This window comes from Eriocheir sinensis, unplaced genomic scaffold (genome assembly GCF_024679095.1).
Source record: "Eriocheir sinensis breed Jianghai 21 unplaced genomic scaffold, ASM2467909v1 Scaffold640, whole genome shotgun sequence".
NCBI classification, from domain to species: Eukaryota; Metazoa; Arthropoda; class Malacostraca; order Decapoda; family Varunidae; genus Eriocheir; species Eriocheir sinensis.
Genome location: NW_026111988.1, coordinates 8,406 through 22,500, shown reverse-complemented (window position 1 = coordinate 22,500; position 14,095 = coordinate 8,406). Strand labels below are relative to the sequence as shown.

The 14,095-nt window shown below is 45.0% G+C and overlaps 1 protein-coding gene across 11 annotated transcripts; it reads left to right on the top strand.

The window, feature by feature from the left end:
* The first annotated feature begins 95 nt into the window (after positions 1 to 95).
* On the top strand, positions 96 to 13,321 carry LOC126993593 (E3 ubiquitin-protein ligase TRIM21-like). 11 transcript variants are annotated; one of them, XM_050852738.1, is made up of 7 exons: positions 96 to 491; positions 621 to 666; positions 710 to 798; positions 6,091 to 6,828; positions 7,815 to 8,044; positions 9,072 to 9,251; positions 10,992 to 11,415. In XM_050852738.1, exons 3-5 carry the CDS (start codon positions 775 to 777, stop codon positions 7,884 to 7,886), a joined length of 834 nt encoding a protein of 277 aa, XP_050708695.1. In that variant the 5' UTR covers positions 96 to 491; positions 621 to 666; positions 710 to 774; the 3' UTR covers positions 7,887 to 8,044; positions 9,072 to 9,251; positions 10,992 to 11,415. The 11 variants fall into 11 exon arrangements, with proteins under 11 accessions (XP_050708695.1, XP_050708689.1, XP_050708687.1 ...); XM_050852732.1 differs by having other exon boundaries at positions 575 to 666; XM_050852740.1 differs by having other exon boundaries at positions 389 to 531; positions 575 to 666.
* Positions 13,322 to 14,095: the final 774 nt, after the last annotated feature.

Genomic DNA, 14,095 nt, shown 5'->3' with positions numbered 1-14,095 from the left:
AGAGCTGAGTCACAAGACAAGCTAAAATTAGAATGGGGAATATACACAGTGAGAGACAGACACCATGCAATGATATGCTATCGTTGTCAGGATACGGCCATCTTGAGGCCAACTGTACTGCCCAGACCAATGGAGACGCCCCAGATTGTTTCAAATGCGCTGGCAATCATAAATCCCAGGAGTGCGCCATGGCTGAGAAGAAATGCATAAGCTGTGTGAGGGACATGTTCCTCCAGTATCTCTCTTTGGTGCCGTTATCTGACCTAATCTGCGGGATCAGAGTGCAGGGTCTTCTTATCAGCACCGCCCGACGGTGTCGTGCGTGGCACAATAGCAGTGGCCCAGACACTCGCGGCGTGATATTTAGCACGACACCGCCTCATAGCCACCAGTGACCGACTCCAGCATAGCCGAGGCGCGCCCTCCTGAAGACCTGACAGACACCACCGCGGCGAGGGGCGCTGCGTCACCACCACCGCGGCCAGCAGGAGGTTGTCAGGCCACCACCACCACCACCGCGGCCAGCAGGAGGTTGTCAGGCCACCACCACCACCACCACCGCGGCCAGCAGGAGGTTGTCAGGCCACCACCACCACCACCACCACCGCGGCCAGCAGGAGGTTGTCAGGCCACCACCACCACCACCACCACCGCGGCCAGCAGGAGGTTGTCAGGCCACCACCACCACCACCACCGCGGCCAGCAGGAGGTTGTCAGGCCACCACCACCACCACCACCACCAGCAGCAGCAGCAGCAGCAGCAGCAGCAGCGGCATGGCGTCAGCAGGGAAGGGGCCGGTGAGTCATAACCTTGAAGGAATAAACAAATGTATTATTCCTCAGAACATTCCCGTACCAAAATCTCCTACCTTGCCTTTTTTCTTACATCAAGGGAGGCAGCTCAAGGGCAACATAACAAAGATAACGAACAAGCCCGCCCTCTGCCAGGGCGAAAAAAGAACGAGAGGCGGTGACGTGGTAGGGGGGGACAGCCTGAGGGGGTGCCATCATAGCTGGGCGTTATCGCGATAACTTATCGCGATACTTTATCGTTGATAACAAAATCGGGTTATCGGCCATTCGCTACTTATTTAAATATATATCGGTATCTTCGTTACTTTTATAACCAAACTAGCGATAATCGCTACTTTTTCCCCCTCTCAGAAAAAAAACGTTGACTCCTCCCTACACGTGCCCGGGCGCCCGGTGTTGTGTGAAAAAACTTCGCAAGAAATATCTTCGGTGAAGAGATTTCTTAGATCATCAACATTAAAACACTAGATTATTTTGTTATGTTAGACTCAAAAATCAGTATATCAAAGAAAAAAATCATTTAACTTTGCCCAAAAAATTATTATTCACTGCCTCAAATTTGATATTCCATATTCGTTTGTGAGCATCCCATGGTATTGAAGGCACCCGGTGTTGTGTTATTTGGTGTCCCATCGTCAAAAGCTGGCACTTTTGTTTACAAACACGGGTCTCGCGTGAACTACATGCTCAGACCAGTAAGCGTAGCCCTGTACAGTCTCGTAAAGCTTTTTAACACATTAAGAGTTGCTGGAAGGCTGAATCAGACATATAGTGTCGTTCTAGAAACAGCGAGGATGGCGGTACTGTATGTCTGATTCAGCCTTCCATCAACTCTTAATTACGGTTAAAAAGCTTTGTGAGACTGTATAGGTCTACGCTTGCTGGTCTGAGCATGCAGTTCACGAGAGACCAGTTGTAAACAAAGCGCAGCTTTGACGGTGGATGCCAAATAACACAACACACGGTTCAGGCATTTCTAGTATTACCGTCCATAGGTACGCGTCAACGTGTGGTTGTCAGGTTTTGTAAGTTTTCTAACATACAGATAATGAAAATTTAAATTCACCTATATTTTTTTTTATTTGAAATATCAATATAGTATCGTTTTCGCCTATCGGACTTATCGCTAGCTAGTATCGGAATTGTGGATTTATATCGGATATCGGTTATCGCCTACATTTGTGTCTCCAGTTAACGAATATCGGTTATCACCCATAAAGTTTTCCTTTATCAGTTATCGGTTATCGGGAATAAGGTTTTCTGTTATCGTGCCCAGCTAAGGGTGCCGTGATACAGGCTCAAGTCTGATGGCTAAATTCAGTGACGTAGTAAGGGGGGGGACAGCCTGAGGGGGTGCCGTGATACAAGCTGATGGCTAAATTCAGTGACGTAGTAAGGGGGACAGCCTGAGGGGTGCAGTGATACAGGCTGATGGCTGAATTCAGTGAAGTATTAAGGGGGACAGCCTGAGGGGGTGCCGTGATACAGGCTGATGGCTGAATCCAGTGACGTAGCTAAGGGAAGGGTGTTGGGGTCATATAAGAGTGAGTGACGGCGCCTTGTGACTGTACCAGATGAATTGCTTTGCTATAAAGAACATATATATATATATATATATATATATATATATATATATATATATATATATATATATATATATATATATATATATATCTATATGTATATATATATATATATATATATATATATATATATATATATATATATATATATATATATATATATATATATATATATATATATATATATATATATATATATATATATATATATATATATATATATATATATATATATATATATATATATATATATATATATATATATATATATATAATATATATATATATATATATATATATATATATATATATATATATATATATATATATATATATATATATATATATATATATATGTATAGTTTCGGTGAAATGTTATTTGCGCTGGACATATCAAAAGCCTTTGATAGGGTCTGGCCAAATCTGTGCTTTCCAAACTACCCTCCTACAGTTTCTATCCTTCTCTCTGTGCCTTTGTCTCCAGTTCCCTTTCTGACCGATATATCTCTGCTGTGGTAGACGGTCACTGTCCTTTCCCTAAACCTATCAACAGTGGTGTCCCGCAGGGGTCTGTCCTATCTTCACTCTCTTTCTGTTGTTCACTTATGATCTTCTTTCCAAAACGAACTGCCCTATCCATTCTTACGCCGATGACTCTGCATTACTCAACTTCTTTTGATAGAAGACCCACCCAACAGGAACTATACGACTCAAGGCTGGAGGCTGCAGAACGCTTAGCCTCAGACCTTACTATTATTTCCGATTGGGGCAAGAAGAACCTGGTGTCCTTCAACGCCTCAAAAACACAGTTTCTCCACCTATCCACTCGACACAATCTTCCAAACAACTATCCCCTATTCTTCGACAACACTCAGCTGTCACCTTCTTCAACACTAAACGTCCTTGGTCTATCCTTAACTCAAAATCTCAACTGGAAACTTCATATCTCCTCTCTTGCTAAATCAGCTTCCTCGAGGTTGGGCGTTCTGTATCGTCTCCGACAGTTCTTCTCCCCCGCACAGTTGCTGTCCATATACAGGGGCCTTGTCCGCCCTCGTATGGAGTATGCATCTCACGTGTGGGGGGGCTCCACTCACACAGCTCTTCTGGACAGAGTGGAGGCTAAGGCTCTTCGTCTCATCAGCTCTCCTCCTCCTACTGATAGCCTTCTACCTCTTAAACTCCGCCGTGATGTTGCCTCTCTTTCTATCTTCTATCGATATTTCCACGCTGACTGCTCTTCTGAACTTGCTAACTGCATGCCTCCCCTCCTCCCGCGGCCCCGCTGCACACGACTTTCTACTCATGCTCATCCCTACACTGTCCAAACCCCTTATGCAAGAGTTAACCAGCATCTTCACTCTTTCATCTCTCACGCTGGTAAACTCTGGAACAATCTTCCTTCATCTGTATTTCCTTCTGTCTACGACTTGAACTCTTTCAAAAGGAGGGTATCAGGACACCTCTCCTCCCGAAATTGACCTCTGATTTAGGACACTCCTTTAACCTCTGTTCGGGAGCAGTGAGTAGCGGGCCTTTTTTTATTATTTTCTTTGCGCCCTTGAGCTGTCTCCTTAGCTGTAAAAAAAAAAAAAAAAACTGCACCCTTGTTTCCTAATTCTCCTATCATGACCCCTAGTCGTTTCCCTCCTCTAGTGTAAAGAAAGTATCCACATCTAAGTAATCGCAATCTGAAAACATTTTATATAGCTCTATCATATCCCCCTTAGACATCTCCTCTCAAATGAAAACATATGTAGCTCTTTTACCCTCTCCCTATACTCCAGGCGCCTCATTGCTGCCATCATCCTAGTTGCTCTTCTCTGAACTGCTTCTAACAAAGTTACATCCTGTGGTGACCAAGCTTGTATACAATACTCTAAATGAGCTCTAACATATGCATTATATAAACTACCTCTTACCTCCTTGCTTTCATAACTATAACATTTCTATTTATAAACCCCAGGATCCTGTTTGCCCTATTTCTAGCTTGTAAACACTGCTTTGAGAATTTCATAGTCTTATCTGTCACTACACCTAAATCCTTTTCATTCTCAACTGCCTCTAACCAAACTCCTTCCATCTCATAGCTAAAATTCCTATTATATCTTTACCTATATGCATAACCTGACACTTCCGGGAGTTAGACTCCATCTGCCACCTATCTGCCCATCCTATCCAAGTCCCTTTGCATCCTATAATTGTCCTGAGCCCTGTACTGTACTAGCTATCTTGGTATCATCTGCAAACTTTGGTGTTTACTACTAATCCTATATCTAAATCATTAATATATACTAGGAACAAAAGTGGCCCTAGCTGAGGTACCCCACTAACCACTTCCCTCCAGTCAGACTTGGCCCCATTTAATACTACTCTCTGTTTTCTACCCCTGAGCCATCCACTCCACTAGTACTGTACACCTATCCCATGCAACCTCAGTTTATGCACTAGCCTCCTGTGTGGTACCTTATCAAAAGCTTGACTAAAATCTAGATAAATTACCTACGGCTATACTGTTTCCCTCATCTAACTGCTTTGTAATGTGTTCTAAGAACTGTAGTAAGTTTGTGAGACACGACCTACCTCATCTAAACCCATGCTGAGAGTCCCTAATTAGTCTATACTGATCTAAATGCTCCCAAATACTACCCTCAATAATTTTCTCCAGAATCTTACACACACACACACACACACTGTATACTAGTCAAACTGACTGGCCTATAATTACTAACATCCTCTTTCCTACCTTTCTTAAAAATGGGTGTAACATTAGCTAACTTCCAGTCCTGAGGTATCTCTACGTAGGAGCAAGTCTCAAAACAACGGTTTATCTGCCACACCCGTTCATGCCGGATAAACCAAGGACTACTGTAATGATGTACTTTTTTCATAGACGTTAATGTTAACATTCAATACATTCTTGCTGGATTAACGGTATCAACGTTAACATTTACATTAACAATATAACGATGTTAAGATTATGATTAACGAAGCCCACCACTGATCATTGGCACCTTCCTTATAGACACAAGTTTATTTTTCTGTCAAAGAAAGTACATGAAATATTTCAGACGATAAACTGATGATTCCCGTCAGCTTAACGCCAGTACTTTCCACTCTGTTGTGCTATAAGGAAGTACCATTGTAAAAGTCACACGAATTTTGAGCTGGAAACTTTACACGGGAATTTTCAGGAATACTCAGGAATTTTCATTAAATTAGAGAATTAAACAAAATTGTCCTTTTTATTTTATTTTTACTTATTTTATTTATATTTCAAGTTCAGTTTTAGGAGACAGTTGTTGAATGTTCCTCTGGTGGCACAGGGGCAGGATTTTTGAGGTGGCGCCTATTGAGGCTCATGTGGCTGGTGAGAGGCACACTGATCCCGCGGTGAGTCTGAGCTGATGCGATCAGGACAGGACTGGCTCTGGAAATTGGAGTCACTGGACACGATCAGTAGAGATAATTCATGCACAGTGCTGTGCTAACTAAGGTTCAAGACTGATTTATCCACACTTTGTGAAGATTATATTGCCTCTTTAATTACAGTATTATCCACTGCCTGCTTGACACACACACACACACACACACACACACACACACACACACACACACACAAACACACACACACACACACACCACCAGTGTGATACAGCTGTAGTGCCTCCCTCACTCTTCCTCTCTGTTTCAGGGAGACAACCCCGAGGAGTGTCCAGTGTGCCTGACAGGCTTTGATGACTCAGTACAGCGGCCACGCACTCTGCCCTGTGGCCACACAGTCTGCACACTGTGCACAGATAAGCTGAAGGAGCAGGGCCGTGTTACCTGTCCGGAGTGCCGCGTCAGCCATGCCGTGCCCGAGGGCGGGCAGTTCCCTGTTTGCTATATAGTTGAGGCCTTCATTAGAAGGATGAGAGATGACAAGGCGGCAGCAGCAGCAGCAGCCTCGCCGCCACCCAGTGCCGAGAAGGGGAAAGGGGCAGCAGGATCAGCTGGCAAGAAGAGAGCAGCTGGTCTCTCCAAGGAAATGCGTTCCCTTCTGCAGGAAAAGGAGGCCACAGTTGTGGCCGCCATCACCGCCTGCCAGGAGGCTCAGTCCCAGCTGGACCAGTATGAGGCCACCCTGACAGGCTGGGGCGAGCGGCAGCAGCAGCTGGAGGACAGCCTCCAGGGACTGGTGGACCAGAGCAGGAGTTCCAGGGAGCTCCTGCAGCAGGAAAAGTTCCGTGTGGCACCGAAGAGGAAGGAGGCAAAGAAGAAGGAGCAGGAGCTGCAGGCTGTGCGGGAGAAGTTGCGCACTCGTGCAACAGAGCAAGAGGCACTCAAGATGGTTGCTGAGGTGATTCACTTCACCAGTGAGGCGGAGCAGGTGTTGGAGGAGTGCCAGCAGTGTTTCCCTGACGCCGGCATCCTCACCACCGCCAGGAAGGTGAGTGTGCTGCACCTGTGCCCTGGGCCCTCAGCCACGCGAGTAAACACACCAGGCAACACACAGAGGGCATACACAGTGGTGCACACAAGGGGTATACACAATGGTGCACACAGTGGGTTAAGCACAAGGGTGCACACAGGGGGTTATGCACAAGGGCACACACAGGGGACATGCACAAGAGTACACGCTGGTAGCATGTTACACTTTTTTTGGTGTAGTTTTAAGGTGGTGTGTGTTACTGGTTGTTTGTTTAGTGTTTGTTTAAGGCGCGAACTGTTGCCTCACTCGTTGAAGGGCCGGTGTTGCCGTAGCCTGCTTCACAGCTGCTTGTAGTAGGTGAGATAACACAATAGCCTTGTAATTAAAGTGATGATAGATTTGTATGGGCCGAGCGGAAGCCGTTAAGTTCACTTAGCTCACTCTCTCTCTGGGACATGAAAAGGTGTGTGGTTTTTAAGAGTTTTAGTATAAAAATGGTATTGACAACTTTACACAATAGTTACAAAGTTTGTGTGAGCCGCACGAAGAGCACACCGGAGCGGACCTTGTGCCCGCGCCCTCACCGTCTTCTTCTCCTCCTCTTGGCGCTGCTCGCTCGTTTTAGTTGCGTTGCTGGTTCGCCGGAAGGTGTGTCTTCCGGTGATGACTGGCCGGAACTTACAACGTTCCGGTGCTGATCCTTGATTTAGCGTCAATCCAGCTTCTGTGCTCACGACCATAAGCGCCTACGTGTCCACTAACATCCTGTGGCGACCCTGAGCTTGTGTTGCGACACATGCATTCATATGTACATGATCATATGCACATTACAAGCATATACAGGGGTAGACACTGGTGGCATACACAGGGACATATACAGGCGTACAGGGGGCATATACAGGGGAACACATAGGGGCATACACAGGGGTACAGACAGGGGCATAGAAAGCGGCACACAGGGCGAGGGTGTGAGCTTCTTCCCTAACCCAGTGTTGTTGTTCCAGGTGAGAGAGGCATCTAGTGCAGCCTGGAGGCCGCCAAGGCTGTCCAGGCGGCTCTGGAAACTGTTTCTATAGAAGAACCCAGGCCCCAGTCAGTCCCAGAAGAACCCAGGCCCCAGTCAGTCCCAGAAGAACCCAGGCCCCAGTCAGACCCAGAAGAACCCAGGCCCCAGTCAGACCCAGACCTCACCATCATGGAAAAAGTGCAGTTCATCTTAAAGCCAAGCTTGAAGGTCAGAACCTCCCCGAGAGTGTCACTCTTGTTACAGCGAGTCCCTGGCACACGTCACTGCAGTGCTTACCTTACCTCAACACAGCACTGCAGTCACCTTACCTTGTCACTGTGTGATTGCTGTGTTTGCCTTACCTCAACACAGCACCAGTGGTCACCTTGTCATGGCATAATTGGTGTTTCTGTTAGTGCCTCAGTGAGTTACCAGTGGTCCCATTGTCATGGCATAATTGGTGTTTCTGTTAGTGCCTCAGTGAGTTACCAGTGGTCACCTTGTCATGGCATAATTGGTGTTTCTGTTAGTGCCTCAGTGAGTTACCAGTGGTCACCTTGTCATGGCATAATTGGTGTTTCTGTTGGTGCCTCAGTGAGTTACCAGTGGTCACCTTGTCATGGCATAATTGGTGTTTCTGTTGGTGTCTCAGTGAGTTACCAGTGGTCACCTTGTCATGGCATAATTGGTGTTTCTGTTAGTGCCTCAGTGAGTTACCAGTGGTCACCTTGTCATGGCATAATTGGTGTTTCTGTTAGTGTCTCAGTGAGTTACCAGTGGTCACCTTGTCATGGCATAATTGGTGTTTCTGTTAGTGCCTCAGTGAGTTACCAGTGGTCACCTTGTCATGGCATAATTGGTGTTTCTGTTAGTGCCTCAGTGAGTTACCAGTGGTCACCTTGTCATGGCATAATTGGTGTTTCTGTTAGTGCCTCAGTGAGTTACCAGTGGTCACCTTGTCATGGCATAATTGGTGTTTCTGTTAGTGCCTCAGTGAGTTACCAGTGGTCACCTTGTCATGGCATAATTGGTGTTTCTGTTGGTGCCTCAGTGAGTTACCAGTGGTCACCTTGTCATGGCATAATTGGTGTTTCTGTTGGTGCCTCAGTGAGTTTTGAGTTCAGCTTCATAAGCAAAGCTCTCTTAAGGAGTCAGCAGCTTTCTTTACACACTCTTGTTTCCTGCCGGCCAAGGCAGCAGCCTGACGTGGTCTTCTTGCTCTTAATTCCCTTCCCTCCACCGGGGACCTTTGCAGGCCGAGGACTTCCGCAGTCTGACACAGCGCACCAGGAGCCTGCTGCAGGCTGGCCGGGTGTTTGCTGTGCACCAGGTGGAAGGTCAGCGCCGACACGCAAGAATAAGCCTCGAAGCCGGCCGGCCGTGCCTCCATGCCCTGGCGGACCATCCCCCGCCACTGGGCGCGTCAACCCTGCAGGTGAGCTGGAGCAGTGACATCTCAAGTAATGGACGGCGGACTCTTTTGATTTTGCGGCGTCCTTGTCATTAAGCCGCGAATTTTGGAAAATCAACCGCTTTGGTGCGAATCGCCTTATTTCTGAGGCTACAGAAATATTTTGGTATCAATCGACGGCAAAATGAAAGGGCTATAGTTTTGATAAGCGACCGGGCTCAAAAACTGACTCAAAAGGGTAACAAATTGAATAAATTCGCAGAAAATGGCTCTGAAAAAAAACTATTTTTAAGTTCCCAACCTTGAAACCCACTCATTTTTTGAGAATTTCAAAAAACTTATTTAACAAATACTTTAGCCCTGCCAATGTGCTTTCCAATATGATGAATAACATTTTCCTACTCCCAGTAGTTTCGTCGCTAGAGCCCGAAACGCAAACCCTTTTGTGAGCGATTTTGACGAACTCCAGACACTTTGCCGTTTTTGTCTAGTGTGGCCTTGCTATTGCCTCTAGAAGGCTGCACTTTGGCATGTCGCCCCTCTTGGCAATGTAGTGTGACCAGCTCGAAGGATTTTGTGATACCTCGCCTCCAAGTTTGTCGTCGAACCGTCACAAAATAGACCGTTTTTCGGCCCTTGTGCCGTGATTTGGACACGTCTTAGATTTTTGCATATAACTTTTTATTTATTTCCTGTTTTCTTATGTTTTTTTCTGATTATTAATCTGTATTAATAGAGATTTGGCACCAAGCACGCCTTCCCAGTTTCAGTAGTTTTCGCTCGAGCTTGAACAGAATTCACGACGAACATTCGCCGAATCTGACTCATTTCACGCGCCGAGACCAAATATATATATATATATATATATATATATATATATATATACGTATATATATATATATATATATATATATATATATATATGGTATCAAAAGAAAGCAAATTAAATGTATTATTCATAAATGGGAAGAAATAGGGTTGAATACTAAATAAAATAAATTAAATAACATGTACAATAAGGTGCTTAATATAGGTTGATTTATATATTGAAATGATTATATAAAAATAGTAACTTTTTATATAGATATCTTAAAATGATTTCAGTACAAGATAGTCAACATATTGAAGTGTTCATATATGAATTTTTATGCAGATACATTAATTTTTGTGGCGTCAGGAAGGTTTTTCGTCTCGGCGCGTGAAATGAGACAGATTCGGCGAATGTTCGTCGCGACTTCTGGTCACGTTTCGAGCTCTAGCGACGAAACTACTGAAATAGGAAAATGTTATGCATCATATTGGAAAGCACATTGGTAGGGCTAAAATATTTGGTAAACAAGTTTTTTGAAATTCTCAAAAAATGAGTGGGTTTCAAGGTTGGGAACTCAAAAAAGTTTTTTTCAGAGCCGTTTTTTGCTAATTTACTCGTTTTTATACCCTTTTGAGTCGGTTTTGGAGCCCGGTCGCTTACTAATAACTATAGCCCTTTCATTTTGCCGTCGATTGATACCCAAAACAATTCTGTAGCCCCAGAAAAAAGGGAGTTAATGCGATTCGCACCAAAGCAGTTGATTTTACAAAATTCGCGTGATAATGACAAGGCTGGTGCAAGTTAACGGTCCATAGTGTAGGGATCACTGGCTGGAGACTTGACCCTGCCTGAGGGGGAAGGCGGCCGCTGAGTTTCAATGATCTGTGTCTGCATCCTAGCTTTGAGTGGCGCCACATCCCCCGCTACAACCCAAGCACCTCTTCTCCCCGCAGCTTGGGGGCCGCCCTCCAAGGCTGCGGTGCCTCGGCCTCGGCCAGTCCCAGCCCTCCTCTTTGCCTCTCCGTTCTTGCCGGCATCTGGCCAGTAGCTGTCCCACGCTGCTTCTTGTCTGCTGCGTCCCTCACCAGGGCCTGCCTTGTGTTCAGAGCTTTAGTGACCTCAGCCACAGCCTTTTCCTGCCTTTCCCTCGGGTGTTCTAGAAGCTCCTGGAGGTTGGCAGTTTATGCTAACAGAAATTTTCCTTTCCAACCCTGTTGCTTTTCCTCAGTTTTGTTGGTTTTCCTTCTGTCTCTTTTTACTTCCTTTATTTACATTTGTGTGTGTGTGTGTGTGTGTGTGTGTGTGTGTGTGTGTGTGTGTGTGTGTGTGTGTGTGTGTGTATTTACCTAGTTGTAGTTTTCCAGGGCCTGGGCTTACGCTCGTGTGGTCCCGTCTCCATATCTGTATCTGTCCAGTTTTTCTCAAAGTTTTGCACTCTTCGCTGATACTACATCCTCAGTTAGTCTGTTCCAAAGCTCTATGTTTCTTTGCGGGAAGCTATATTTCTTTATGTCTCTCAAGCATCTTCCTTTCCTCAATTTTTTACTGTGTCCTCGTGTGTTGCTGGTGTTTCTTCCTTCTCGTAGTAGTAACTCCTCATTGTCTACTTCTTCCATTTTGTCCCATAATTTGTATTAGGTCTCCCCTTTCTCTTCTTTGTTCCAGTGTTGGCAGGTCCATTTCCTTTAAGCTTTCTTCATATGACACTCCTCCCAACATCTTGTTCATCCTCCAGCTCTGGAACCATTTTCGTTGCCAGCCTTTGTATTCTTTCTAGTTTTTTGGACGTGTTTTTCTTATGGGAGAGCACACAGTTTCCGCATATTCCAGTTTTGGTGTAATCATAGTGGTTATTATCTTTTTCATCCTATCCTTATCCATGTAGTGGAATGCTAATCCTATATTTCTTACCATTCTATACGTCTCACCGAATATCCTATTAACATGACTCTCAGACTGTTGATTATCTTGTATTGTCACTCCCAAATCTCTCTCTTCTTGAACTTTCAATATTTCTCCATCTCCCATTCTATATGTCCATTTTGGTCTCCCTTCACTCTTTCCATTACATGACATTTCTTCACATTGAACTCCATCTCCCATTTCAAACTCCAGTCCTAAATCTTATTTAGGTCCTCTTGCAGAATTTCACAGTCTTTACTGTTTCTTATATGTCTCATCAAGTTCGCATCGTCTGCAAACAGGCTCATGTAACTGCTTACTTTCTCCGGCATATCATTAATATGTACTAGGAAAAGTATTGGTGCCAATACCGATCCTTGAGGCACTCCACTATCTACAATTCTCCATTCCGATTTCATGTCCTTTACCACTGTTCTCATCTCTCTGCCCCTTAAGTAACTTTCCAGACAGTTTTGCATTTTCCCTTTCAATCCTCCTTTATTTTCCAGCTTCCATAGTAGTCTTGTAAGTGGAACTTTGTCAAAAGCCTTCGTCAGGTCCAGATACACGCAATCCATCCCTCTCCTGTGTTATGTCTGTGTGTGTGTGTGTGTGTGTGTATATATATATATATATATATATATATATATATATATATATATATATATATATATATATATATATATATATATATATATATATATATATATATATATATATATATATATATATATATATATATATATATATATATATATATATATATATATATATATATATATATATATATATATATATATATATATATATATATATATATATATATATATATATATATATATATATATATATATATATATATATATATATATATATATATATATATATATATATGGTAAAGATTCGTTTTAGGTCCGTGCAGTATCTACCTTATGAACCATCAGTATCTCTTCATATATAATCTTTTCTAAAACCTTCAACAGTCATGGAAACGCTTTGAAAATCCAATTCAAGGACTTTTTTTTTACTCCTGAAAATAGTGGAGAATGTTTACGGAAGCCTCCTCTGGCGACGGTGCAGCCGGTGTTGCGAGAAATACCTCCTTGCTGAAATAAGTCACGTATACATGTGGGGGGGGGGGTCCAGGGGATGGCTAGGCCCCCCAGGTTAGAAGGGGGGGTCGAGGGGGGCGCAGACTCCCCGTTAGTAGGTCGTAAATTTCCGTTTGAGTAGTTTAAATATGCTCCTGACCCTAAACCCTCTGCGAGCTATTTTACGGCTGCGTCGGCTGCAGCATCGTCGCGTGTGTGTGTGTGTGTGTGTGTGTGTTAAAACACCTGTTGTGTCTGTGTACAGGTCAGCCAGGTCGTGCCCTCCCCCCTGCACGGTGTTCCTGGACCTGTCCTGGCTGGGCCGTGCGCGCCGGGTCCACATCCGTCTGAGCCCCGACACCCCGCGGGGCCGCCAGTTCCTGATGCTGTGCACGGGGCAGCGCGGCCCCTCCTACCGCGGCACCAGGCTGTACGAGGTGGTGTTGAAGGGGTTGCCGGCAGAGTGGGTGTATGGCGGGGACTACGAGAGTAATGATGGTAAGGGGAAATGTGTGCTGCTGCCTGGCCTTGAGGAGGGTGGGGAGAGGAGGCCATGGCGGGCAGGGGATGTGTGGGGGCTGGGGAGGCAGGGTGTGTTTGCCATCACCACCAGGGACGATCAGGGTGATTTGTGGCGTTGGTGTTGTGTCTTCGGTGAGGTGGTGGAGGGACTGCACGTGGTGGCCGAGGCAGCCCAACACAGCGACATTACGGAGGTGACTGTGGTGGACTGTGGCGTGGTGCTGTAAGGGTATACTGGCCTGCACCACCACCACACCTCACCACCACCACCACATTAAGGAGGTGACTGTGGTGGACTGTGGCGTGGTGCTGTAAGGGTATACTGGCCTGCACCACCACCACCACCACCACCACAACATTAAGGAGGTGACTGTGGTGGACTTTGTGGTGTTGAGGGTACTGGCCTGCACCACCACCACCACCACCACCACAACATTATAGAGGAGATTGTGGTTGTTTTCTTAATGTATTGTTGTTGTTTTTTATTTCCTGTAACCTCAAGTTCAGTATAATGTGTTGGTCAGTTTCTTGTACTATTGAGC

What these genes read in the sequence shown, in the direction of transcription:
- LOC126993593 (XM_050852730.1), top strand. Translation starts at nt 775, where the DNA reads ATGGCGTCAGCAGGGAAGGGGCCG. An exon ending in CGTCAGCAGGGAAGGGGCCG is followed by an intron (nt 799 to 6,090) that starts GTGAGTCATAAC and finishes TCTCTGTTTCAG; the next exon opens with GGAGACAACCCCGAGGAGTG. An exon ending in TCCTCACCACCGCCAGGAAG is followed by an intron (nt 6,829 to 7,814) that starts GTGAGTGTGCTG and finishes TTGTTGTTCCAG; the next exon opens with GTGAGAGAGGCATCTAGTGC.